The sequence below is a fragment of the Acyrthosiphon pisum genome, chromosome A1, assembly GCF_005508785.2.
Source record: "Acyrthosiphon pisum isolate AL4f chromosome A1, pea_aphid_22Mar2018_4r6ur, whole genome shotgun sequence".
NCBI lineage: Eukaryota > Metazoa > Arthropoda > Insecta > Hemiptera > Aphididae > Acyrthosiphon > Acyrthosiphon pisum.
The window spans coordinates 165574819-165600147 of record NC_042494.1 but is presented as its reverse complement, the minus strand read 5'-3'; the positions used below and the strand labels follow the sequence as shown (position 1 = coordinate 165600147).

The 25329-nt window shown below is 30.9% G+C and overlaps 4 protein-coding genes across 6 annotated transcripts; 3 read left to right on the top strand and 1 right to left on the bottom strand.

The window, feature by feature from the left end:
• The first annotated feature begins 3008 nt into the window (after positions 1 to 3008).
• LOC100162683 (inositol polyphosphate 1-phosphatase) lies at positions 3009 to 13001 on the top strand. Of its 2 annotated transcripts, XR_001679133.2 has the most exons (6): positions 3009 to 3352; positions 6853 to 7123; positions 7959 to 8130; positions 9438 to 9519; positions 11226 to 11688; positions 11763 to 13001. XR_001679133.2 is itself a non-coding variant. In XM_001949340.5 (5 exons), the coding sequence occupies exons 1-5, from the start codon at positions 3011 to 3013 to the stop codon at positions 11607 to 11609; spliced, it is 1251 nt and encodes a 416-aa protein (XP_001949375.2). In that variant the 5' UTR covers positions 3009 to 3010; the 3' UTR covers positions 11610 to 13001. The 2 variants fall into 2 exon arrangements, 1 of the variants encoding a protein (XP_001949375.2); XM_001949340.5 differs by having other exon boundaries at positions 11226 to 13001.
• Positions 9299 to 25164, bottom strand: LOC100575819 (fatty acyl-CoA reductase wat). 2 transcript variants are annotated; one of them, XM_029488776.1, is made up of 7 exons: positions 24923 to 25164; positions 24314 to 24506; positions 22322 to 22490; positions 22048 to 22172; positions 21717 to 21974; positions 21501 to 21618; positions 9299 to 9509 (listed from the first exon to the last, which is right to left on the bottom strand). In XM_029488776.1, exons 1-6 carry the CDS (start codon positions 25029 to 25031, stop codon positions 21531 to 21533), a joined length of 942 nt encoding a protein of 313 aa, XP_029344636.1. In that variant the 5' UTR covers positions 25032 to 25164; the 3' UTR covers positions 9299 to 9509; positions 21501 to 21530. The 2 variants fall into 2 exon arrangements, with proteins under 2 accessions (XP_029344636.1, XP_016658280.1); XM_016802791.2 differs by lacking the exon at positions 9299 to 9509 and having other exon boundaries at positions 21169 to 21618; positions 24923 to 25163.
• Positions 15062 to 17516, top strand: LOC115033919. The gene is made up of 2 exons (XM_029488784.1): positions 15062 to 16428; positions 16546 to 17516. Exons 1-2 carry the CDS (start codon positions 16279 to 16281, stop codon positions 16732 to 16734), a joined length of 339 nt encoding a protein of 112 aa, XP_029344644.1. The 5' UTR covers positions 15062 to 16278; the 3' UTR covers positions 16735 to 17516.
• LOC103308778 lies at positions 17717 to 20094 on the top strand. The gene is made up of 3 exons (XM_029488779.1): positions 17717 to 17998; positions 18426 to 18623; positions 19506 to 20094. Exons 1-3 carry the CDS (start codon positions 17750 to 17752, stop codon positions 19608 to 19610), a joined length of 552 nt encoding a protein of 183 aa, XP_029344639.1. The 5' UTR covers positions 17717 to 17749; the 3' UTR covers positions 19611 to 20094.
• Positions 25165 to 25329: the final 165 nt, after the last annotated feature.

Sequence of the window (25329 nt, the reverse complement as noted above, 5' to 3'; positions counted from 1 at the left end):
AAATAGGTATGCTATACTGCTATCAAGTATAAAGGGGTGGCCAAACGGTTAATCGCGATCGACTGGTCGATCTTGGACGATTTCTAAGTCGATCCCTTTGTTAGAATTTATTAATTATTCTTATGCATTTGTCATTTAGTAGATTCAGTTATTAAATGCATATATTTCGGATTAACCTGTTAGAGTGAAATGGCATTTTCTCACATGAAATTTATAAAAGCTGACTAGGTTAGGTTTAGACTTAAGCACGGAGTCTTCGTTTGGCCATGATATATGCAACGGCACGCTTCTACATCAACAGTAAAATGTTAATACATTTTAAAATTATTTAGAAATTTAATGTGAAACACTCGTTTTGGATAACTTAACACTTTAATTTTATTATTTATATAAGTATTTTTATTATTAAAACTAAATAATTTTTTTACATTAGTCGATCCTAAAAGAAAAAATATACCCTCAGTAGATTTTAATCAAAAAAAGTTTGGCCACCCCTGAAGTATAATATAATTGTAATTAAATATTAATAATGTGATAATTACACTAATTAGCTTTTAAAAAATAATTGATCATCAATTTCATGTACCTAGTTGTCAGTAACATTATAGTCTGGGGGTTATTTTTCCTATGGTCGGGGATTTTTTCGGGGATTGTTCGTCGGAAGTTTTTTCCGGGGATTTTTATTCCGCAATTCACGTCTCTATAATCTACACTTTGGTTCAGTGCATATTCATTAAAATTATGTACAATAATCTTACCAATTAGGTACCGACATAAATCGTTTCCTTAAAACAAATACAGGCATACAGCTAATGATATTTACCATATTTATCATAGGCAATATAAAATAACTGTAAAGTTTAAATAAAAATTAGCTAATTTAATCCCACCTATAAAATGTATACATATTATAAAAAAAATGTATATGTTATATATTATTATAACTGTCGTACTAAAATGTCTTTCGATACGAATAAAAAAATTAACTAGCTCGGTCGTCGCACGGTTTCCCAGTGGCCTGCGCTCGAGTTAATTGGCTCCGACGGGACCTCGAAAACCGATTTTTTTCTCTATATATAATTTTTAATTATCACTGGTATACATGATTTTCTGGTGACGCAAATGCGACGTTCGCATACACATAGTGATACACATATTACATAACGACGATGCGTTATATTATTATTGTACAATGTAAGTAGACTTGTAGTAAGTATACAGTCGTCTCTGCGTTTCAATAAAATTTAAATAAAAAAAGTTAACTGTTGAGTTGGTGCACTTTAATAATTAGTTTAAACGTAGAGTATAATCGATTTTTAACAGCGATTTCATATCCCAAAATTGCAGAATGAAATCTGATCATCACGTTTGATCGGACGGTCATTTGACCTAAACAATTACATCATAGGTACCTATAAGGAAAATGGCGTGATTTGGATTTCTGCAAGAAATATTAAACAAAAATCACATTCATTTTAGACTTTTGTGGAACGTAAAACTGCGTAAGAGTGATAATATTTTAAATTTTATCAGTTCCGGTCCAATTTTAGCTTATTGCTTCAAACCACTTTGTTACTATTTACAAAATTTAAATTTGCTAAATCTCTGTTTGTCTGTTTCAATTATTTTGAATTGAGTTCAATCCGTTTCCCGTACAAACAAATTTATAATATAATAAATTATTATATTATCATAACAGGTGGCTTTTTACACGCTCCCGGTTATACTGTAATTTCTACTAAAAACCAAACTCATTAAGGTTGGCTTAATTTTATATAGTATATGATGACTACTATATAATCATTATTGAACTCGAAAAAAAACCATCCTTCGTCGGATTTTGTGTATAATGTGCTGCACGTATCGTATATCTTGCCCATATTATAGGCACACCACTTGTTATAAACTCTTTTGAAATTATGTATTTTTAATTTTCATATAACTAGTTGAATACATACAAAAGACATTTCAAATTCTTTTAAATGTTTGCAGTGTATGAGGGCACTTCAAGACCGGAAGTTTTGCTAGTAACTTTTATTTTATGGTACCTATTATAGGTGGGTCGTAGCTATACATTTTTTTTATATAACGACGGTATACCTAATTGTAGAGTGGAGATAAAGTCGTTGGACGAGTCCCAACAGAAATCAGCATTTAAGTTTATTGTTCTTTATATCTTTTAGTTGTACGTACTTTTAAATGCTTTTTTCCTGATAAAACGTTCCTGTTAATTTAAAATTAAACTTAGGTACTTAACAAGTATAACTATAGTAAAACTTAACCTGTATTAAATACAGTCCTGTAACGAATACTTTTAAAAAGTACTTGAGTAAATACTCAAATACATTTTTTTTTAAGTATTTAAAATACTACTCAAATACTTTAATTGTATAGTATTTCAAATACTACTCAAATACTTTGAAAACGTATTTGGAATACTTTTCAAATACTTTTGGTTTTTAAAGTGGGTTTCTAACTATCGTAATATAAACACATAGGTAGTAGATTATCTAATAGTTTAAAGGGAATATTGTAATTCAATAACTATTTTTAGAAATTTGGTTTTCACAAACCTTCAGGCTTCGGCAAACACAGAAATACAGAATATTAAATAAAACTATTGTTCTATTATTGTAGTTGACAATAATATTTTTCCAACCAATTATTTTGAATAAAAATAAAATGTTCGAAATAAAAAAACCAAAGTATTTAATACAAAAAAAAGTATTTAAAATACTATTCAAAATACTTCATGCTGAAAGTATTTAAAAAGTTATTCAATACTTAAAAAAGTATTCGAATACTTTTACTCAAATACTTTTACTTAAATACTTCACAGGACTGATTAAATATGATTCCTACATGGTATTCCGCTGCAAGATTATATAATAATGGTATTATTATACGTCCACGCGTGTGTTATTCCTAAAACAAACGGCCGCGCACGCGCCCATTGCCGCCGCCGCCGTCTTCCCCGCGGCGCAGTGATTGATTTTCGCGCCGCCGGCCGATGTTGTCGCGGCGGTGTGCATATCGCTCCCAAGTTTCACGCGGCGCGCACGGCGTCTGCACTATGTTCTCCTCCGATGGCATGACGTGCCCTCCGGACGCCGACGGGACCGCGGCTTGTGGTCACCGGCGACGATGCAGCGGCTTGATCGGTTGCGCGCTTCTCGCTTCCGAAGCGGCGGCCCACGTCGCCAGGCTGTGCCGGTCCAACCCGCGACTGCTGTCAATGTTGGTTCAGGAGAAGTGTGGCGACGACGCCAATAGCAGCCGGTTCGCGCATGACTTCAAGACGCTGGCCGACGTGCTGGTGCAGCGAGTGGTCTCTAAACGCATCGGCCGACAGGTACCCATATATTATGTACAATATTTGTTATGTGTAGCAGATCAGCTGTGGGTGCAGTCGCGTTTTTGGCTCTCGCGACTGCAGTTGCAGTTGCACTGTTGGGTGCACATCGCATAATATTATGATATATTATTATTATTAATATTGTCACCGTCACGTGGAAGGTATGTTTGATGTACAGTCAGCTGTCGACACCTCTGGTCTGGAGTGGCATGCTCCTACCATGTTTTGATTTAGGGCTCGGATCTATATTATAAACATATAAGATAACACTATAACAGTTAATCTGAAACTGCAACGACGATATCAAAATATTAGGTATGCGTAAGAACGTCCTTAAAAGCATTATTCACATTGCGTTAAGTTAACCGTTATATAATTTAAAAATACAATTTAACTTTAAAACCGGGTTTCCTCATAATTTATAACATGTAAATAAGCATAATGAAATGTATGGAGACACTGCAGAGACAGAGCCTATAATATAAAAACCATTAAAATATACGAAAAATGGAATAATAATACTACATAATATTATGATTGAAATTCTTATACTAATATTGATTAGACAAATACAATATAATTAAATTTGGCAGAAAATCATAAAAACGCAATCGATGCTCTTAAATATTTTTTAATAACCACCAACCATTACCAAATAAAAATGTTATCGTTTTGATTATGGTCCGGATTTAAATGCCCTAATAACTATAAAAATATTCATTAAAAATAATCTGAAAATATCTTTACAACACAATACTATTGAAAAATTACTAAAATATTTTCTATAAGCACGTAATTATGCAATCGATAAGAAAAGGATGGTATAACTTTCTGCATTTTCAACACTTTATCTTAACTAAACTAAGTATTTATAATAATACAACAACTAAATACCATACTTAGACTTGCACAATAGGCTTGCATAATCAATACTTATACTGGAAATAAATTCTATATCTCCAACAGGCCAATTAGTTGTTATTGATTTGTTTGAGTCCCAGATGTAGGACATCACGTCCGATAATTGCTGAAAATAGATAAAGACGTTTTCGCTTTCACTGTATAGAATAATTGACATAGGTAACATAGCCTTACTTTGATAATATTGAATAAGCTTAAAACAAAATGTAGGAAATGTTTGGGAGGGCTATGGACATTTTTGGGTAGGCTTAGCCCCTAAAGCCCCCCCTATTTGCGCCTATGCACATAATAGTATAATACGCAGTACAAATTAATAAAATTATCTGAAAATATTAAAAAATGCAAAATAAAAGTTTCACTTTTGCTTGAAACGAATTACGTATTTGTGAATTGGAATGCATTGAAATCCGGGCCCTATAATCGTGACTCGTGATGTACACCTGTACCTATACCTATATTATATGTCAAATAAAAATATATAATAAGTTATTATTAATAAGTAATAACAATATAAATTAAATTTGTATACAAATATAGAGAGTTGTATTGAATACATATAGGCATATAATTTGTAGTAAAATAATAAAACAATTTAGGTATCAATATATTTCCGGACTCCATAATAGTTATACTATAGATAATAATGTATATAATTATTAATATTTATCTGTCGTAATAAATACTCGGCACGAGGTGGGATCGCAGTCTCTGCTCCTCTTCGTAATATTCATCACATTACAGGTATTTTTTAATAATAATCAATATTCAATGCCTGCAAAAATAAACCTTTAATATGCTATTATAGATTATAATAGTACCTATACGTATGCGAATATTACATAACTGCATTATGGCTACATAAGTACATTATGGCTTTTACGGCATGGGTATTGGCTAGGGATATAAGGCTAGCAAGTAAAGCTTATTACCTCGAGGTGCGCCGATATAAGTGCAATGCGAATATTATAGGTAATATATGTATAAGAGGAAAATAGATTCACGTTTCTGGTACAATATAAATATAATATTGTTGTAGATTATTATATCGATAACTATATGTGTGGGCAATCTTTCCTTTGTCAATTCTCATATTATATTTTTCGTTAAAATATTCAATTGTACCTATATCGATAAATAATAAAAACTTGATTTGCATTACGCGTCATATTTTTATAACACTATAAAATTTACATTTGTATGATAAAGTTGTAAATGTCGGTCTATTCACATACCTAAATAGTATTTTGAATTTTCATAAAATATATTTGGTTTTCGTGTATTATATTAGTCATAAGATTACCTCATTATTATTTCTAGTGAAAATAATATGACACTGTATTCATGTATGGTGTGTTGTTTTCTTTAAAAATCAGTTTTTCATCGATATATTGGCATATTGGCCAGAATTTGGATTGCAAGTATGCGTAGTATTGACGTATTGTATATTTGTATATAACTATAAACTGCAAAAACGTATTATAGCGAAATTTTAGTAGGTTTATTTAGCTGTCATTATATTTATCGTAGATAATAGCTGGTGTTACCTAAGGACTACGTCAGTAATTCGTATCGACTTCCGGGCACATGAGATAGGGTGAAAAAAGAGCTACATTTTCAAACCAACTGATTAGGTAATGTTTTTTTTAATTTAAATTAAAAAAAGATATCATAATCGTAGTTCCATATATCAACAGTATAATGGGTTAGGTTAGGTTATAAGTTCTACTACAGTTCCAGAGATTTGAGTAAGCAATATTATAAAATTAATTTTTACCAGAGTACATACAAAATTACTGTCTATATACTTAAATTGTTTCTAAAAATATTGACGTAAACTATTGTACCATTATTTGTACTATTGTGCAATATATTAATATATTGGTACCTGTCCTCTATTGTGAAGTGCAGTTATTTTATAATTTTTTACCTACCACTTCATATCAATGTCAATTTATTATTTTACGTATAATTTTGGTTTCCCATTTACCAGTATCTAATATTAACGATTATTCAGGCCATACAATAAAACGTGAAGTCATTTAACCATCACCAATCAGCTATCAAGCATATAATTGATAAATTGTATAATTTTTTATTATTATTTATTATATGTTTAAAATAATAAATTATTTCTACATACCTATCATCATTTATACATGTTATTGAAAGTTTGATGAAATATTTACATGATATATATAACATATATTGTAACTATTTGTTCCATGTTACACGTTACATAAACAGTATCGATTATTTGAGACTTTAGTGAGTGATGTCAATGGATAAAGAATTAATAAATAAAATATTTATTGGGTTTTGTGTGCAGTACCTACCTAATTTATTATTTATAGTCGTTGCAGTTTTCGGAGTCTTCCAAATCGCTTTTAACAGCCGGGGTTATAGTCGTCTGTCTTTTTTTTGGTTTCAAGTCCCATTATACTTTTGGGATATTGAACTAATAATCCCGAATAATGGGTGTTTCCGTATCGTCATGTAATTATTTATTCCTTGTGAACCATAATGGAGCCTTGCGAAAGTATTTGTAGAATCATATACATTTAAATTACAGTTTGTAGTTTCCAGAACTCGAAGGGAACGTGTATGGCGAAGAAAATGATACAATACAAAACAATAAAGGTCAAGATGTCACCATACAAGTCGGAGAGACAGTAGAAGAGACGTTGCAGTGTTTGACGAAAGCTCTGGGCGACGATTTGGACTCGGCCAAGAGCTTAGCCGAAGCTGCTCACAAAGAGTTCGAATCAAAAGATCTCAACGTTGACTGTTATCCGCCTGAAGAGGAAAATCTCGATTTGGAGAAAATCGGAATATGGATCGATCCCATTGGTAATTCATATATTATAATTAATAATTATATGTATGTTACATAATACTATTATAGAGCGACAGAAATTATGTCATTGTCACTTGTCGTTTTTATAATAAAAAAATGTCATCACTCTCAACGCGTTGGGTGCTGATGGATACCAATAATAATTTAAACAATATTCAATAGATACTGAAAGTATAAAGTTCAACGATAATGTATTAATAGCCGTCACGTTTTCAGATACCTAATATTTAAATTTGAATAATTCGTTCGTTTTTTTAAATTGTTATTACCTAGGTATATAAATGCATTTATTAAATGTCGTATATCAGATAAGAGTTTATAATATATCGTATCAGCTATTATTATTGTAATTTATTGTCATTATTTAATTGTAATTGAATTGACTGAATAAATTAATAGTAATATTAGTATAGGTGCAACTCAAAAAAAACATACCATAGGTAAACATGCAATTTTAGACTTGTATATAATACTTGTGTATAATATATTATGATAAAAACAACACAATGACAGTGTAAATAAGCGGTGCAGTATACTATATTATAACATTTTTCACGCGGAAAGCCGCGCAGGATCAGCTTATAATATATAATATTATATCAATTTTAAGTAAATCACTTCGGTAATTATCCAATTACTAAATAACTATCTACCTACACATCAATAAATTATACGAATGTGTTAACGAATACATTACGTTTTTATTGCAGAATATATTTACACAAAAAAAAAATGATCAATAACATATTAATATTAGTATGTAGGTAGGTATACTTAATTTATAACACTATAAATGTTTACTATTCGAACTACTGTGAATCATTATAGATTCAACAAACGAATATATAAACGGAAATGTCGATACCATAAACGAATACGGATTCCACTCCAGCGGACTTCACTGTGTTACAGTCAATATTGGTTTGTTCGACAAGTACAGCGGAAAACCTATTGCTGGTGTCATCAATCAACCGTTTTTCGAATTCGACGCCGTCAATGGGTAATGGCCACTGTTTTAATTTGCTGTTGTAAATAATATAATAGTTTTTTTTTTTTAAAACACTTCATCATCAATAACCGATTATTTAATATCTAATACATTTGTTCTAATACAATAATTATTATATTTGCTACTGCATTGACGAAAATCGCAGGGGTGCTAAGAGTGCTTAGCACCCCGAATCCCGTGATTATCACTTATACACCATAATATTTCCATTATAACTACATTTATTAAAAATTCAAAAACATATTTAAAAAATGTTGATGCTTAAGCACCCCTGATATTTTTGAGTGATTTGCGCCTATGTTTGTCAGTATACTTTTGTATACTTATTATGTATATTCAACCAAGTGAACCAAGTGTCATTAAATTGGGAACATTCATCTATTGTTTTGAACTGAACGTCACGTATTTTTGCGTTAATTGTTTAATAGGTACTATAGAACGCACGTTTTGTGTTTAATAACGAACAGTTTGTTTTAACGTCTTAACAATATGACATCACTACAATATTATTTATTTAAACGTCGTAAAATATTATTTTGACATCCTACCTATACTTTGGGTAGGTCTCTATTTGAAATTCATGTAAAACAAAATAGTTTTGATTATTTCAATGGATAATATTATAAATTATTATTTATTATACTCATCTGCAATGCTGACAGTATACCTGTATATTATGACAAATTTAAAACAATTATTTGTTTTATATTATTTATTTATTTATTTATTTATTTATTTATTTACGGAATAAATCCATTTACAATATTAATATATAGTGTACAGTATAACAAAACATATGCTGAATATTTAGTTTAGTGATTACATATTATTTAAACCTAGATATAGTATAAGTAATAGTTTACAATATATTAAATATAATTATTAATTACATTTAGACTGAATTAACAGTGAACAATTAAAAACATTGAAACAAAACAAAAAATACATTTTAAATAATCAAACCTTAAATGCTGATTTAATACTAATTATATTACAAAAAAACAAATCTAAGTTAACTGAATTTGCAATAGACATCAGTGAATTTATTGGGGAGGAAAAAGAATAATTGGTTCGTATATTTTTCAAAGTGAATAAATCGTTATTTCTAGTTATACTATAATAATTGTGAATAATTTACATAAGTGAGAATAACGTAAAATTTAACGTAATTGTACATGTATATTTATAACAATAAAAAATTCCCTGTACAAACGTAATAACGAATCGAGAAACGGGAAAGTGAAACGTCAACAAGACGTATTTTAAGAACTCATTTCATCACGTCTGCGTGTTTGTAGGTGGAATGGAAGATGTTACTGGGCGTATTGCGACGGACAGAAAAGTTTAAACTCGTTGCCAGAATTCATTAGCTGCAATCAGGTAAAGAAAAAACTCCAATTAGTTATACATTTATTATATTATGCTCTCATCGATCGTTTACCCAAAGCGGAATAAACGCCTGTTAAACATACCCATTATAGGTGTAGGATTATTATAAATTATTCTTATAATACAAAGTGAGTCGCGAACACTGGCAATATAATTATTTGAAAAAACACTAAATTTACGTGCAGATAATGGCAGATATGATTATTATTATGAATAACGCGTTTGCAAAAATGTCACGGAATCGGGCATGAGAGTTTTAAATCATTTTTTTCCCGCGCCTCAATAACGCATTAATGATAATATTGCGAAGATATATTTTGTATCAGTTTTTTTTTATATCAAAAACAACGTCGTCTTCAATAAAAGTTCACCGTTTTGTTTGTTTATCTCTTCGATCTCCTTTATAACGTGTTATGACCTTATAATTTGCATAATATATTCGATACAATTTTCTGTTTCGTTTAGAGACGTTATTCTGGAACTTAAAAGCTAAAACTAAAGTAAATCACTTGTACTAATATACCTATTACCTACTACTAAAACAGGAATTACGTATTTCTAACACAACACGTTTGCTTATATAAGGTTAAATGATATGATATCATCACGTCGCGACCCACTGTTCAAGTATCAGTAATATTAGGGACTGGATATTATCCAGGGCTTAAATCAAAAATAATAATACCGTTTACCGTTATATGGATATTAAACGTTATGATTGAATGACTGTTTAACGTTATATGTATATTAAGCGTTTGAACGTTTTAAAAATTTAAACGTTATGAAGCGTTTAGCGTTATCTGATAGATATAGCTTGTTTCACACACAAAACAGTGATATAAAAATATAATATTAGGTACAAAAATAACCATAATATATATTTTACTGATAGTTATAATTTTATAAATATTTTTTTTTTTTTTTAGGCAATTATATGTTTCAATCGTTTATCGTTTCTGTTTCGTTATCCTTTATCCGTTTTCAATCGTCTATCGTTTAGAGATATGTTATCCGTTATCGATTTCAATCGTTTTTTGATATGTTTAACGTTATAAAAACGTTTTGGAGCCCTGATATTATCCCAACGTATTCCTCAATCCATCAAGTCTATTACTTGATCGGAAAACCGCGACATAATGTCTTGGATTTATCAACCTCTTAACTACTGGTAAAATCGACTCTCGACACGTCTTCTAGCCCTCGTGACTTTCTCATAGTTCGACTTTTCTCCTTACAACCACCTACGTGCCCTGTAATAATTTCTCCGGTAAATGATTTCTGACGATTAAAATATGACTTATGCGCACTGCAGACCATGATTCCACTTTCAACTCGTATGCACATATAATAGGTATCTGATAATAATTTGTATACTGTATGGATCGATCTGTTTATCGGTCAAAAAGACCGCACACTCTATCAGTCCATTGAATAGATTGCAAAACACCTGCACGGGTTAAAAACGCACACGGTTTTTATTTTTTTTAATCTCTAGACTTGCTGATGGATGTATTATAAAAACTTAAATGCATTTTGAGCGTTGCAGTTTGTCATTAATTATAATATGTACGCATATGAATATATCTTAACCTTAATGTTTGTTTTTGGGGGGATATTTACGTATATCGTTGAACAAAAAAACAACTCGAAATAATAATAATAATGCACTTTCTTTGCGAATTGTATACGTCCGACAGGAGTTGGTGGTGACTAGCAACAGCGAGACAGACGCGGCCAAGGCGGCGCTAAGGCGGTCCGGTTACACGGTGGCCACGGCGTCCGGGGCCGGTTACAAGATGCTGTGCGTGGCGCTGGGCATCGTCAAGTGCTACGCGCTGACCAAGGACTCGACGTACGCATGGGACACGTGCGCCGCGCACGCAATGCTAGCGTCACAGGGAGGCAAGGCCTGCCAATGCAACACAGCCGACGGGCCACTGACGTATCGGCCCAAGACCGCTGGCGGCGGACGGGCCCACTGCAACGCGGCCGGTGTGATCGCTTCGCGCGACCCACAAACCGTCGACCGGGTGCACGCGCTCCTGTCACCGCTGCACCTGCACTGCAGCAGCAGCAGTTGATGTGCTTTTGCTGCAGCGGTTGCGCCACGCGACTGCAATCGATGCGCCCCGCGCTCACGCTGTCGTATTAAAACTACATGTACACAAAGATAAATGATTAATTGCGTAATTAGGCATATTTGTACAGAGCACTGTACTCGTTTTATTTTTCAGGCTATATCGTTTAGGAAAATCATCGTACTGTGGTGCGGCGTTGGTTGATGAATCACGGCACACTACTGACACGACTAATTTTTTTTTGGGTTTTTATAATCTTATCACGTGCAAGATAAACGCGGAATATTGACGTTAAGCATCGGTATAATCCGAATAAGACTTTTCATACTTCTTTGATTTATGACGGACGCATGCCGTGGTAAAATAAAAAGGCACCGCGTATGATATTTTATATTGAAATACATTTTTTTTTTCTATTTTCGACAGCCATAAAATATAAGTACACGTCAAAATATTCCTAACGAAATGTAAAACAAAAGTTTCATTCATATATAATTATTGTTTGGCGTTTGAACTCGTGGTATTCTATTATCCTTAATTGAAGAAAAAAAATGTAGAGCACCATCATGATGAAATTGTGTTCCGCATTAATAATAAGTGCCCTCCTAATTCATTACTATTGCGTGATATTTCGTCATAATACACATCACATAATATACGTATTATATAATATTTTATAGTAAGTGCTGTTATATATAACTATGACAGTATATACGAGTAAATTATTTAGTCATAAGTAGGTAGTCTTAATATTATATTATTATTATTATTATTATTTCATATTTTAAAGGTACCTAGACATAGTTTTGAAATTTTAAAAAAAATCGTTTTTATAATTAATTATATACAATACAGGGTAATCAAACCATTTTGAAAACAAAAATTAGTAAATTCTCAACGTTGGTAAGGTTTTTTAACCGCAGAGAAATTTGTTCCCTTTTCAAGTTTCTTAAATTATTGTTTTTTATACAAATTTAAACTCAGTATAACTTATATAAAAATTTAAACAACCGTAAAATGTGTACCTATTTTTTTAAGCATCAATACCTATACATTGGACGTTATCAAGTTACTCAAGTTATTAATTTATAGTAATATAATCTATGAAAATAGGTTCATGAGTAGGTATTAAATTTAATATCTACATAATAAAAGTTGAAGGAATCTCAAGAATTTTTCTGACAAAAATATGCGAATATTACAATTTTTAAAACTATAAAAGTTCTTCTCAAATACGAAAAAATAAACAGTGAAAATCAACCGTCTTACGGTCAAAAGAAATACTTATAAGAAGGTTATAGGAAGGTCCTATAGGAAGGTTCTGTTATGGTGTAAAATACCAACCAAAATGCAGATGTTCGGTCATTATTATGAAACATAAATATTTTATACGCATATATTTCTATGAATAAATTTAATTTTTAAATCAATAGTCCATAGCCATGGGCAGGAGCTAAAGAGAAGATATCCACTATTGATGTGGCGGGTTACTTTCTGAAAAAGTCTGATTTCAAAGTTTTGGACGTGTCGTGTCTCATTCAAAAGAGATACGATTACGCAATAACCAGGGCTCGGAAGTTGTAGCACTAAAAACGTTATTTTTTAGTTCTTAAATATGCACTTAAAAACTCCAAAATATGCGCTATAAATAGTACAAAAAATATGCGTTTAAATTGAAAAAATTAAATTTATTTTAAAAAGTTAAATGTAATTATACAATTTTATAAAATTGTTGGGCTCATAGACATCAGGTACTGTCTGGACTAGTTGAATTATAAACCGTTAACAAAATATATATTAAATTACTTAAATATGTTTGTAAAAGTGTACTTATAAGATCTATTTATTTCCTATTTCCTAACCAAATTAATCATTATTTTCAACATAATGTGATAATTTCCTATATTTTGTATAATATGTAGGTATATATTATGTATATTAAGAAAATATGCCTAAAAATATCACTATAAATCCTAAATTAGCAAAATAGCAATAAAAACAGTAAATATGCAAAAAATAGCAAAATAAAATTTCGTGTATGACATCAGAGAAGTGTGATACATATTTGTATCTTACTTTGGATGTTCTAGGACGAACCAAGAAAAATATGCATTTGCTACAACTTCCGAGCCCTGATAACAACATATACGTAACATATACATGTTACGGGTAAAGTACGCCGTTTATTATGTTCAAATCTTCAACAACAAACTTGTACGTATATTCATATTATATTTTAAAACAATATAAACTGTACTACTGTACCTATATATTATGGAGACCATAATAATATGATCTATTTATTTATACATATTAATAATTATTGTTAATAACGAATTAACGAAATATTTTAATGTAAATTCTAACTGCTATAATAATATTGATCATATTTTTATAGCTGTATTGTATGAGACCAATATTAATAAAATTCGTGATAATGTAGTTATTATTAAGTAATTGTTATTGTTTGTTACGATCTACTTGGGACAGTAAAAACAAATAATATATTATAATATTCATTAAACACATTGCACTATAATAATTGTATTATGAAAAAATGTCTTAGTTTTTGAATTACAAAAATTTACCTAGTTAAATTTTAATTTGATTACCTATATATTATATTGACGAAATTTAGGCATTCGTTTATGTCCATTATCATTATTGTATTAAAGTGTGAAACAATAAAATTAATATAAGTAATATTATTATACATTTAGTTAGTTACTTAGCGATGTTTACTTATTATTTGATTATTATTTCCTCCATTATCCACGTATTAATATATTAATCCGTGTTATTATCTCACCTATTATGTAAACAATATACGTTACGACAGTGTGAGGTGTATATTAGTTAAGTCTATAATACTGTTTATCAAAAACGAATATAATATAACTAGCTGCGCCCGAACTTCCTCCGGAAGAAATTATTTTTCTATAATTTAATTTAAAAACACATGACTATTTTTTGGCTATACGTATACAAATAATATAATATAATTACATATTGTAGTTATTACTTATTGTTATTGCTAATTTCTGAAAATGATATATCATACATTTTGAATTCAACCACTGGAGTGGTAAATTTTATTCTTTTTATTATAGAATAAAGATAAGATAGAAAAAAATTTAACAATAAATTATTTGTTTAATGAATAATATATATTCAAATGGAAAAATGCAAGTGCTAACAATTAAATAAATAATTATAATAATAATAATAATAAATAAACTAACAAACCGGTTTCCTTCATCTCCAAAATCAAATTCTTATATATTCGTGATTTGTATAAAATGTAATACAATAATATTATCTATATAAATTAGGTAAAATAGGTTTTTTGATTTGTTTATTATTTTTTGCCTATCTAAACCTACCTTATAATTTTCATTTAATTTTACGTAAAAGAGTATTTTTTTTATAATTTTATAATGTACAGTAATATTTACTGAATTTTGAAAGAAATAGTTTTTGTTTATAAGGATCATATAAGTAAACAATATTATCTGTGGGTACACATATGAATACAAAATATATTATTTCGGTTGACTGACACGTATATATACGCATCTAGGGTGTAGCAAAAAATGATGTGATTGACTAGGTATGTAACAAAGTGACGACTTCAGTTCCGTTATTAATGTAACGTTTAAAAAAAAATATAATTAACAATATTATAGTATTGGTTAGGTACCTAAATCAAAAAACAAAATAGGTTTTTAATTGATTAAAATAAAAGTTACTCATCCGTCTGTTCATTCTGTTACACTCTGTATACAATGTACAATGTGACATCATGTTCTATAAGATGTGATAAATCGCGATCGTGAATAATTAATAAATATACAAATTTAACGGCGCGGCTAGAACCATTTGAACAGTTAGGTATAATAAAATCAAAATTTCTCAATAACGTATCATCACGAATACATATCTTGTTTCCGTGGTAGTAGTGCTACGATATTTCTAAACAATATATTATATAGATACTCTACGCAAAGCGGTTTATAACTATAAATTATACAATTTTGGGCTTTGATAATAATATTACATTATACCATCATATAATATAGCGTAATGGATGTTACCGTTACCAAAGTCGTGATCTCTGTGGACCATAATGTGCTTAGCATCGAGTTGGCGTTCAACATACTTCAGAGGAAAGTGTTCGCCGACAATAAATTGAACGTATTTATTTTAACTCTAGACGTGGACAAAGTAAAAGAAACGGCTGAACATATTAAAAATTGTTGTTTCTCCAACCTGAATGGTAGGTACTTATACATATTGCAGATCGTTAAGGTCTTATAAATAATAAAACTTACATTTACTTAAAGACGTTGGTATGTGCCTATAAATAAATAATAGGTATTATTCTTACTAGATTTTATTGACATACGGTATGTCACATGCCTATGACATTTTTGAGAAAAATAGAAAATCGATCTCTATTAGTTCTTAATAATTTAACAGGCTATAATCCATAATACTAACTACTAATCATAATAGAAAAAATATATATTGTATTATACAATTTAGATCGTTTAAAAAGATCTTATAAGTACTATAATATTTAATTATTACTATATAGATATAATATTGCTTAGCAATCAGAAATTTAAATAATTCATATCGATTCGGAGATTCGTCTATCAAGACATTAATAATGATAAATCCGTTTGCAGAATTAATCGTGACCGGAGATTACCACGACGCGTTCCGGAAGGCCGACTATCTCCTGATAATGACCGATTTGAACGTGCCGGATCGGAAAGTTATCGAAAGCGTCCAAAACTTAGACCATGTTTTCAAAAAGGTCAAACCTAACGAGCGCCTATATAATATTGCACTCCGTGACTACGTCTAAAAAAACGTCGCGAATATAATTATAACGCCTAATATAATATAATATAATATGATAAAATGGTAACAGGCTAAATCGTTCGATCGACTGGCCAATCCGGATGCAAGGATCGTCGCGATGGGACCGTGGTCCAACACGTGGTTACAGATTTTCGCTGAAGTCGCGACACGCCTGCAAAAGTGCAACTTTACCGGTTTGTCTAGACATCACGTGAGTAAAGCGTTGGGGCTCATCGCACGAAAACTCGACGTAAGTTGATCGTGTATAATATTATCATGTCATAATGATATATATATATCAGTATATTGTATATATAGTAATATGCAATAATATCAATAACATAATATTGTTATTCTGACTTATTCATATAATTATACCTCCAATGCTGAGGTTTCGTTGTCGACGAGTTGTTTTATAACGTTATATGAACATCACACAATGACACACATACATCGACGATTTCGTTATGAAATTTAGCAACGATTATACGTAAAAAAACAGAGCACGCATAGTTCAAAGATGAATAGTATAAAATCTTTCGAAATAGAAATAACAACACGATTAAATAGGCTCAATAGAATTCCTGTATAGGTACGACGAAACTTATCCATAATGCTTATATCTTTCATACTTTAAATGTTGATTATAATATTATAATTATGTCGTTATAATATAGACTATATAGACCGTATAGTAGTACCCGCTTCGTATTCAACGTAGAATGGAGTGTTTGTTTTCATTGAAAATGAAAATACAAAAAACACTGTCAGTGAGCCATGATTGAGACTCGCTATAGATATAGAAATGAGAATATGACATAACATATCGAAATATTTACTATTTATTTTCTAATTTTATTACCACCAACGCTAACATTTTTCAAAACTAAGGGTTCGTTACAATAATATGCAGCCTAAACACTATTTTCGGGTATATTTACCTATAATCTTGTGGTTATTCACTCAGTTATTGTAGGTACCTACCTATTTATTAATTTATGAAAAAATAAACACAATTTTCTTTGTTGATAACCAATAACCATTATTATATTATAGATGTATAATTTGTGCTTCGTCGTAAATCGTCAAATCAATTACATTTTCATTTTGAATTAATTAATAATTTGTCTTCGTACTAGGTATGTTTTTTTATGGTAATTACTATAAATTCCATAAATTCATTGTTGAAAATATTAACATTTAAAAAAAATGTATAGTGTGATATTATTTATAAATATACTTTTGCATTACGATATTCTAGCCATTATATTTTAATGCTCACTGTATTCACCTTAAAATATATAATAAATTATGTATTCACACGTATTCTTGTGCAACAGTGCGAAGTGCACGAACTGTCAGACGTATACGTATGGGGTAAACATTTCTTGGACATAGCCGACGCCAAAAAAAAAACGAGATTCGAACCGAGAAAATATGAATCGCAATGCACGGTGAAAACGCAGAAAGTTATGGGTCTTTTGACTTCGAATTGGATCAAAAATTGTTTTACGCCACAGTTTGTACGCACCTTGCACCGCTCGTATATTATAATATATTAGAAATTATTATTAAGACTACAGATCATTGACGTGCAAATATTATAATACTTTATAAAAGTTAATTCAATTTTGATTTTATGAACACAAGTGAAATTGATTTCTGGTCAATGTTGATATTACGCGCGCCGTCCATACGCCGAAAAATTAAAATGCATTATAATTATAATATTAAATATCATATTATCTTTGTGGTCTTACTATAATAATAATAGTATTGTTGACACAATTAATTTGTATTTAACACGTTCCGGTATAGCTATATATACCTATACTAAATGTCTAACCGTACATTTTTCACGTTCACGACGACTCGACTTGACACCGACTTTTTGCCAAGTCACCCAGGCCTAATAATAATAATATATTATTATGTGTGCGACGTGTATAGGAAGCAGTACAGACGGTAAGGACCTACAAACATTGTGTTATATCGGCGGTGTGCCATCACATAATCGACTGGTGTCGGGGAACGGGTGACAGGACAGTGTGCATGATGATTGTTGTACATCGACCAGGACACATCAACGACGGCGTTTTCTCGTCATACCCGGTGGTCATCAGCGAGTCCGGAAAAATGTCATTCCGCGTGAGTATGCCTACCTGCAAAACGTTTCGTTTTTGTTTTTATAGTTACGCAAACCTAAGTGCGTAGGTATACGCATAGAATAAAACTAAAAAAAAATGTGTCAGACTTTATAGAATTTTCCTGTGCAGTATACAAGTGCATATTATAAGCGTATTTGCAGAGAAAAGTCGATTGAATTCAACACATCTCGTCCTCTTGTCGTACGAAGTTTTGACCCCCCCCCCCCCCCCCCCACAACACGATATGTTGTGCTTACTCGAGTGTTATGATTAAGCGTCAAGATTAATTATGCAGACTTATATTTTTAGTGATACCTACGTTATTTTTTAGAATTTTTTTAGGGTTAATTATACGCTTTTATAGATAGGGGTAGTTGTTGAAAATTTCATAAGATTATATTCTTAGTTCGATTTTGATTTAATTGGTTTTTCTTTACAATTTTGAAAATAGTTATATTTTTCCAAATATGTAGGTACACATGTCAGCTTAATTGTGTAAGTCACCCAAAACAGCAAAATCCATTGGTACGCGTGTTCGCGTGGAATAGGATATAAATATTCAATGGTAATAAAAATGTTTAAAACTGGCACTCAAACAATATATTTTTACAACACTTCTTTACAGCCATTCCATGTAATTGTAAATATAAATTATTATTTCAATTCGTGTACCATATTTGTTTTCTAATAATCTGATATTAAATTATTGTTGTTTTTTATTTATTATTTACAATGTTTACGACTGAAAGTAGAATGTTTTTACATAGTATACCTATAAAACTATGATAATATACAATATTACGAATATTACTATATAATATTATATAGTAAAGAAAAACAATAAAAAAAACCAATAAAATGTGTTACCTATCGTTTGTTTTAGAACATTGAAACGAATTCACAACAATTTGTAAAATTGTACAGATATCTGGAAACTCGACAAAAAGAAAGGTGCTTTATTCGCAACTACATCAAGTACAAGGGTTGAAAAACTACCTACCGTTAAATACACATAATGTGTAAATATGACCCATATTGTAATCTCGCGTATTGTTCGTTATAATCGTAAAAATATTGTTTGGACTTCGTTCTAAAAACTGTTTTCAATCCTTTGACAGTTTTTTGCAAAATTGTTACTCGACGGTAACTGCCGTAAACTATGTAGCTTAGTCTGGAAATTCGCTCGGAAATCTTTCCAGTACAAAATTCAATAAAAGTAAAATTTCTATTGAAAGGCAATCAACAGGTATGCCACCAATACCTAAGTTCGAAAAAAAGTAACATTAAAAACATCTAAAACAACATCTAAATTCTTTTCCTATCAACGTGTAGATCCACATTTAAATAAATATTATAGCACTGCAGTTTGAGGCGTCAAAATAAGCTCCTTTCTTTTAAAAAACTAAGTAACATAAACGTCGATCTAAAAACGGTTTTAAATCCCTTTGACAGTTAAAACTAACATATTTGAAAATTAATTGTACAAAACTATCACATTTAAACAAAATTAAAAAATATAATATATTTTTATCTATACACACCTAAGCGTTTATTATATAAGTATATTGTATAATATATTATATTATACGGTTATTACCGCGGCGTGGCCTCCTGGAAGTTGCAACTGCAACCCTGGTATTACAACCTACACAGTTAAGTCCACCACTGAGTAGTCGTCGCACAACTTAATAAGTATAGGTTACACATGATACATTTCATTTAAAATATTATACAAAATATAATATACATACGATACACAACCCAATCGTAAATAGAGAATCTTATACATTAAATCAATATTATTTTTATAATACTTAATGCATTTCAATTAACTCAATAGTGTGTACCCTATTATAATATGTTATCGTTATATTTTATAATAATAAATTATTTATTATTCATTCATAATTATATTGATATTAAACTCGGTTTAATGTTTTATTAAAACTTATAAAAAAAATTAGTATCATTAAAATACGTGTAGTTTAAAAATATTTATTATTATAGAATGATCGCAATAGATTCAATTCATTGTTCGTTTCAGTGGTGGTCAAACATTGGGTGGAGAGACGGGGAGTGATGAGGGGGATTGATCCCTCCTTGACCTTTTTTTCAATGTTTAAGAGCTGATAACCATAACGGGATTGGTAAATTGGGTCCAAAATTACCTTTTCTTCGGGTCCCGAGAATAAAAGGGCAGTAGGTAAGTTAAGTCATGGAAAAAAGGTAAGTCCGTTCATCTCATTTTTTAATATCTCAAAATCTTTATTTTAGGCAGATGTTATAATTATGGTATAAATGAAGACAACGGCCAATTTACCTAATTGAGATTCCATTGTTAAAGACGAAAAATATAATACATTTAAAAAGGAATTTATTTCACCAAATACATTTTTTATAATAATTTAATGTACCTAATAAGTAATAACTAAAAGTAATTTTAATACATACAATTATCTTAAAATCAATGACGTAATATGAACACCAAAGTTTTGAAAATGAGGCATAATAGGTATATATTAGGTAATCCATGCAATAATTCAATATTCGCAATAATAATTATTTATTCCACTTACAAAAAATACTGACACATTATGCTTATAGGTAGGTATATATAATATTATAATATATAGCATAAGTGCGTGCATAAAAGAGCGAAATTGTACAATTAATGATAATACATATATATAAATATATAATACACATTGTAGTATAGGTATTGAAAAATGAAGTTGATGAATTCAAGTAAAAAAAATTTTCATAAAATTACACAACTTTGAGTAAAAGTGAAATACCTACATCGTAAGTAAGTGAGACATGTATTACAATAGGTTCATATTACAAATATATTTTGTTTGTTAAATGCAGTTATAATTACCATTTAGGACACAGCAGAGATTAGAATTGCCTACAAGAAGAGTAGGAACAGTCCGTAGACTACTGTCATCAATAATGCCACCAAAAAAGACATTAATGTGTAGTGAATCATGAACAGTCTGAAAACATAAATCGGAAAATAATTAATAATCTGAAAATACTATCGATGAAATGTAACGACCAATTATGTCTGTCGGACAGTGAATATTATACTGACTTTTTATTTCGTTTTAACGCTACCGGCACCGTTTCCATTGGATCTTTTACGATGTACAGTCGAATGCCCACCACGTGTTTTTTGAAATACTCGTTCCAGTCTAATTTATTCATGTCGAACTTAAATAGGGACTGGTCCAGTTTGGACAGTTTTTTTATCAGCGACTTCGTGTTGTTGTCGTGGAACGTCCACGACTGTAGGGCGAAGTACGCTATGACTTCGATGAATTTGTGAATTTTCTTGTATCCGTCTATTAATCTAGAAATTATTTTGCATCATATATCGATATATTATGTTATCATATTTTCGTCGTCGTGTACTTGGTACTTACTGTGGCTTTCTTCCCGTAAGTTTCGCTAAGGAATCGATAATGTACGCGGGTAAGGTGTGGAGGAGAAAACATAAAATTGTAAATTCGTAATGATTTTTAGTAAGCCTCAACATAAATGGCCAGAGCTATAATATATAAAAACGAAAAAAAACGAATGATTATGGTTCGCTCAGGTATAAAGTCCGTCCAAGACAATAAATTAATAACCATTTTTTAATTCAACTTAATATTACGTTGGGTATTATTTGAGTAAAAACGTCTTCGAAGCACTCACCGCTTTTACAGATGGAATATGACATCCATATTTTTTGTTGAACACTGAAAATTCTCCCCATGTTAATGGGTTAGACCTCGAAGAAACGACATTGTAAATTGGTGGCACGAATTGTTCCTTATTCAAACCGTCTGCTTCAACTTCACAATTGGAGTTTTTATGCTCTTTCCTAAAATGTTTAATTGTATGTTTTAATTTACTTTTACATGTCATACCAATACGGCACTACTAAGGTTATGTATCAAAACATCTAAAACGAAAATCTACAATATAATTAATTATTACTGAACTCGTAAAGTAATAGTGTGATAATACGATTGCAGCGGTCAAACGTGGTGTATTTAAAACCATAACCGGCATTTGTCATTTATTTTAAAAAAATTGAATATTATTGCTTACCTAATTAATAAATCACTTTTTTTCTTATAATAATAATACCTGCAGCTATGTCAAAAATTAATAAAATTATACGAACTTTCATCGATTATCGACTTGCGTGTTTATTTTTAGCACTGCGCAAACCCGTAGAAATTATGATAGTTTTATACTTTTTTTGGCTATCGTTTACGAAAAACATTATATTCGCGTAATTGAGAAGAATATAAACGCCCCTGCCCAATTTAATGTATCTATGTTAAGGTTAGGGTCCCTCGACCCTATTTTTTGAGAACAGATTTTTCCACTGACTTCATAGACGCATTATCATCACATGGGTTATGGCCTATGGGTCAACAATCAATCGATCTTTAGATGATCATAATATAAAACATAACTATTGATTATACCAATATCGGTTGATCACGCGCGTAAAATTAAACACATTTTACGCGTTATGTACAAAGTAAAGTACTTATCATTGAAGAAAAAAATACGATTTCCAATGAAGAAATAATAAAAGAATAATATTATTGTGCTGCATGTAATGATATAAATAATTTACCTAAATAAATAGTGGCGAACATGACCAGATACCTAAAATTATTAAGTATCTAGCTCACTTGTTAAAATGGGTCGGCGTCCAGTGTCTTCTGTTTGTATGGTTATGGGGAGGAGGGTTAGTCGTTGACAGGAGAAAATATTCGAATTCCTTATAAATTACACAATAACACGACGATAGCCGAATTCGGTGCCACATGAACGCGAAATCATAAGAATATATTATCATATCTCCCGTTTAGGTACTATAATTTTTTTTAAATATAGCTATTCACCAAGTGAAGGTAAAGAGATTGGTCTGAAGATAAACGAGTCAAAAACAAAGTATATGATACTTTCAAGACGAAATCAAAATACTAATTATTTAAAAGTTGATGAATACAAATTTGAAAGGGTACAGAGTTTCAAGTACCTAGGCGTAGAGATCAATAAAAATGCTAATAGCCACGAAGAAGTTAAAAAACGACTTATGGCAGGAAATAGATGCTACTATAATCTAATGCCACTGTTTAAATCAAGATATCTATCAATAAAGTCTAAATTAATAACGTTATACAAAGTCTTAGTCAAGCCAATTATTGCTCTATATGCATGCGGTACATGGGCCACGACAAAATCGGATAAAGGAAAGTTAGGAGTGTTTGAAAGAAAGATATAATATTATATCGAAAATTGTATTTATATTATAAAGGACAATTTTCGGTCCAAAGAGAAATAACGATAGAGAGTATGAAATGAGAAACAACAAATAATTGGATAATCTTTATAAGGAACCTACCATTATTGGGTCCCTGAAGAGCACGAGGATAAGTTGGGTGGGACATGTATGGAGATCAGAAGGAAAGATTGGATTATTAACTAATTGGAAACCCAACACTAAGAGATCTCGAGGACGTCCTAGACAAATATGGGTGGATAGAGTACAAGAAGACTTGAAACTTCTAAACGTAAAGAACGCAGAAGAATGTGCAAAAGATAGAAAGGGATGGAGACAATATTTTGTTGCGGCTATGGGCCTTAAAGGGCTGTGAAAGTCCAAAAAAAAAAGTTATTCACCATTGGTTGTGGATGTCCCAGGCAGAGGCCACAACGGCGTTGCTGACGAATTCTCCGGGCACGATGTCAGCTATTAGGTCGGGATCGGCTAACAGGCACCTCATGAGTCCAACGGCGGTGGCCGCGACGACTCCTGTCGGTCCGTAGATGTTGTTGATCCACCCGGGGACCGGTTCGCTGTCGGTTGCCACTACTACGATTCAAAATAAATTTACCAAAAACGTATTATTCCTTCGTAATATCGACAACGGCGACGATCCACAACTAGTAACAGTATTGCAACCAGAAAGGTTTTGGTGGGGGGGGAAAGGACCTTAATATAACAATCCGAGGTTACTAGATTGAAATATGTCGGGTTACCTTTAAAAGGTTACACACTGTATTTGTATTTTAAACTTATATTCTGGTGGTTGTTTTAACAATTATTATTGTTATTATATAGGTAATCACTATTCAACAATATTTAACAAAATGGTTTATTGTATTTAATTTACCACTTGACAAGAGTACTCAAATTCGGTTAAAAAGGTTTCAGGCCGGTTGCGCTACTGCACTATAATGCTATAATATTATATATGTTCAACATATTTATATACAGTGTATACTCACTCATCGACGGCCTTACCACTCCAATGGGTAACCCTTTGCCGTGTGTTGTGATTTCGCCTTCGGCAATTGCTTTTGTCATTGCATATGTGTTTGGCCAATCATTCAGCATTCTATATGAATAAAAACATACGGTAAAACAGTTGTGTTCATTTATTTTGGAAACAATTTTTCAACCGTTTATGAATTTTACTCATAAAGTGCGACCACTCTTAAGAGGACGTCAGCGCACTATTCGTTTTCTCTCTCTGGCCCACGCGCAACATTGACAAAACGCATTTACGCAAAATCATTTTTTCTATGCGTTTAATTAATCTTACAGTAAAGTCACCTATTACAAAAAAGATAGAGAATAATATTTTTGAGGGAATGACATATCGATTTGTCTATATATTAAATTATGTTTAAAT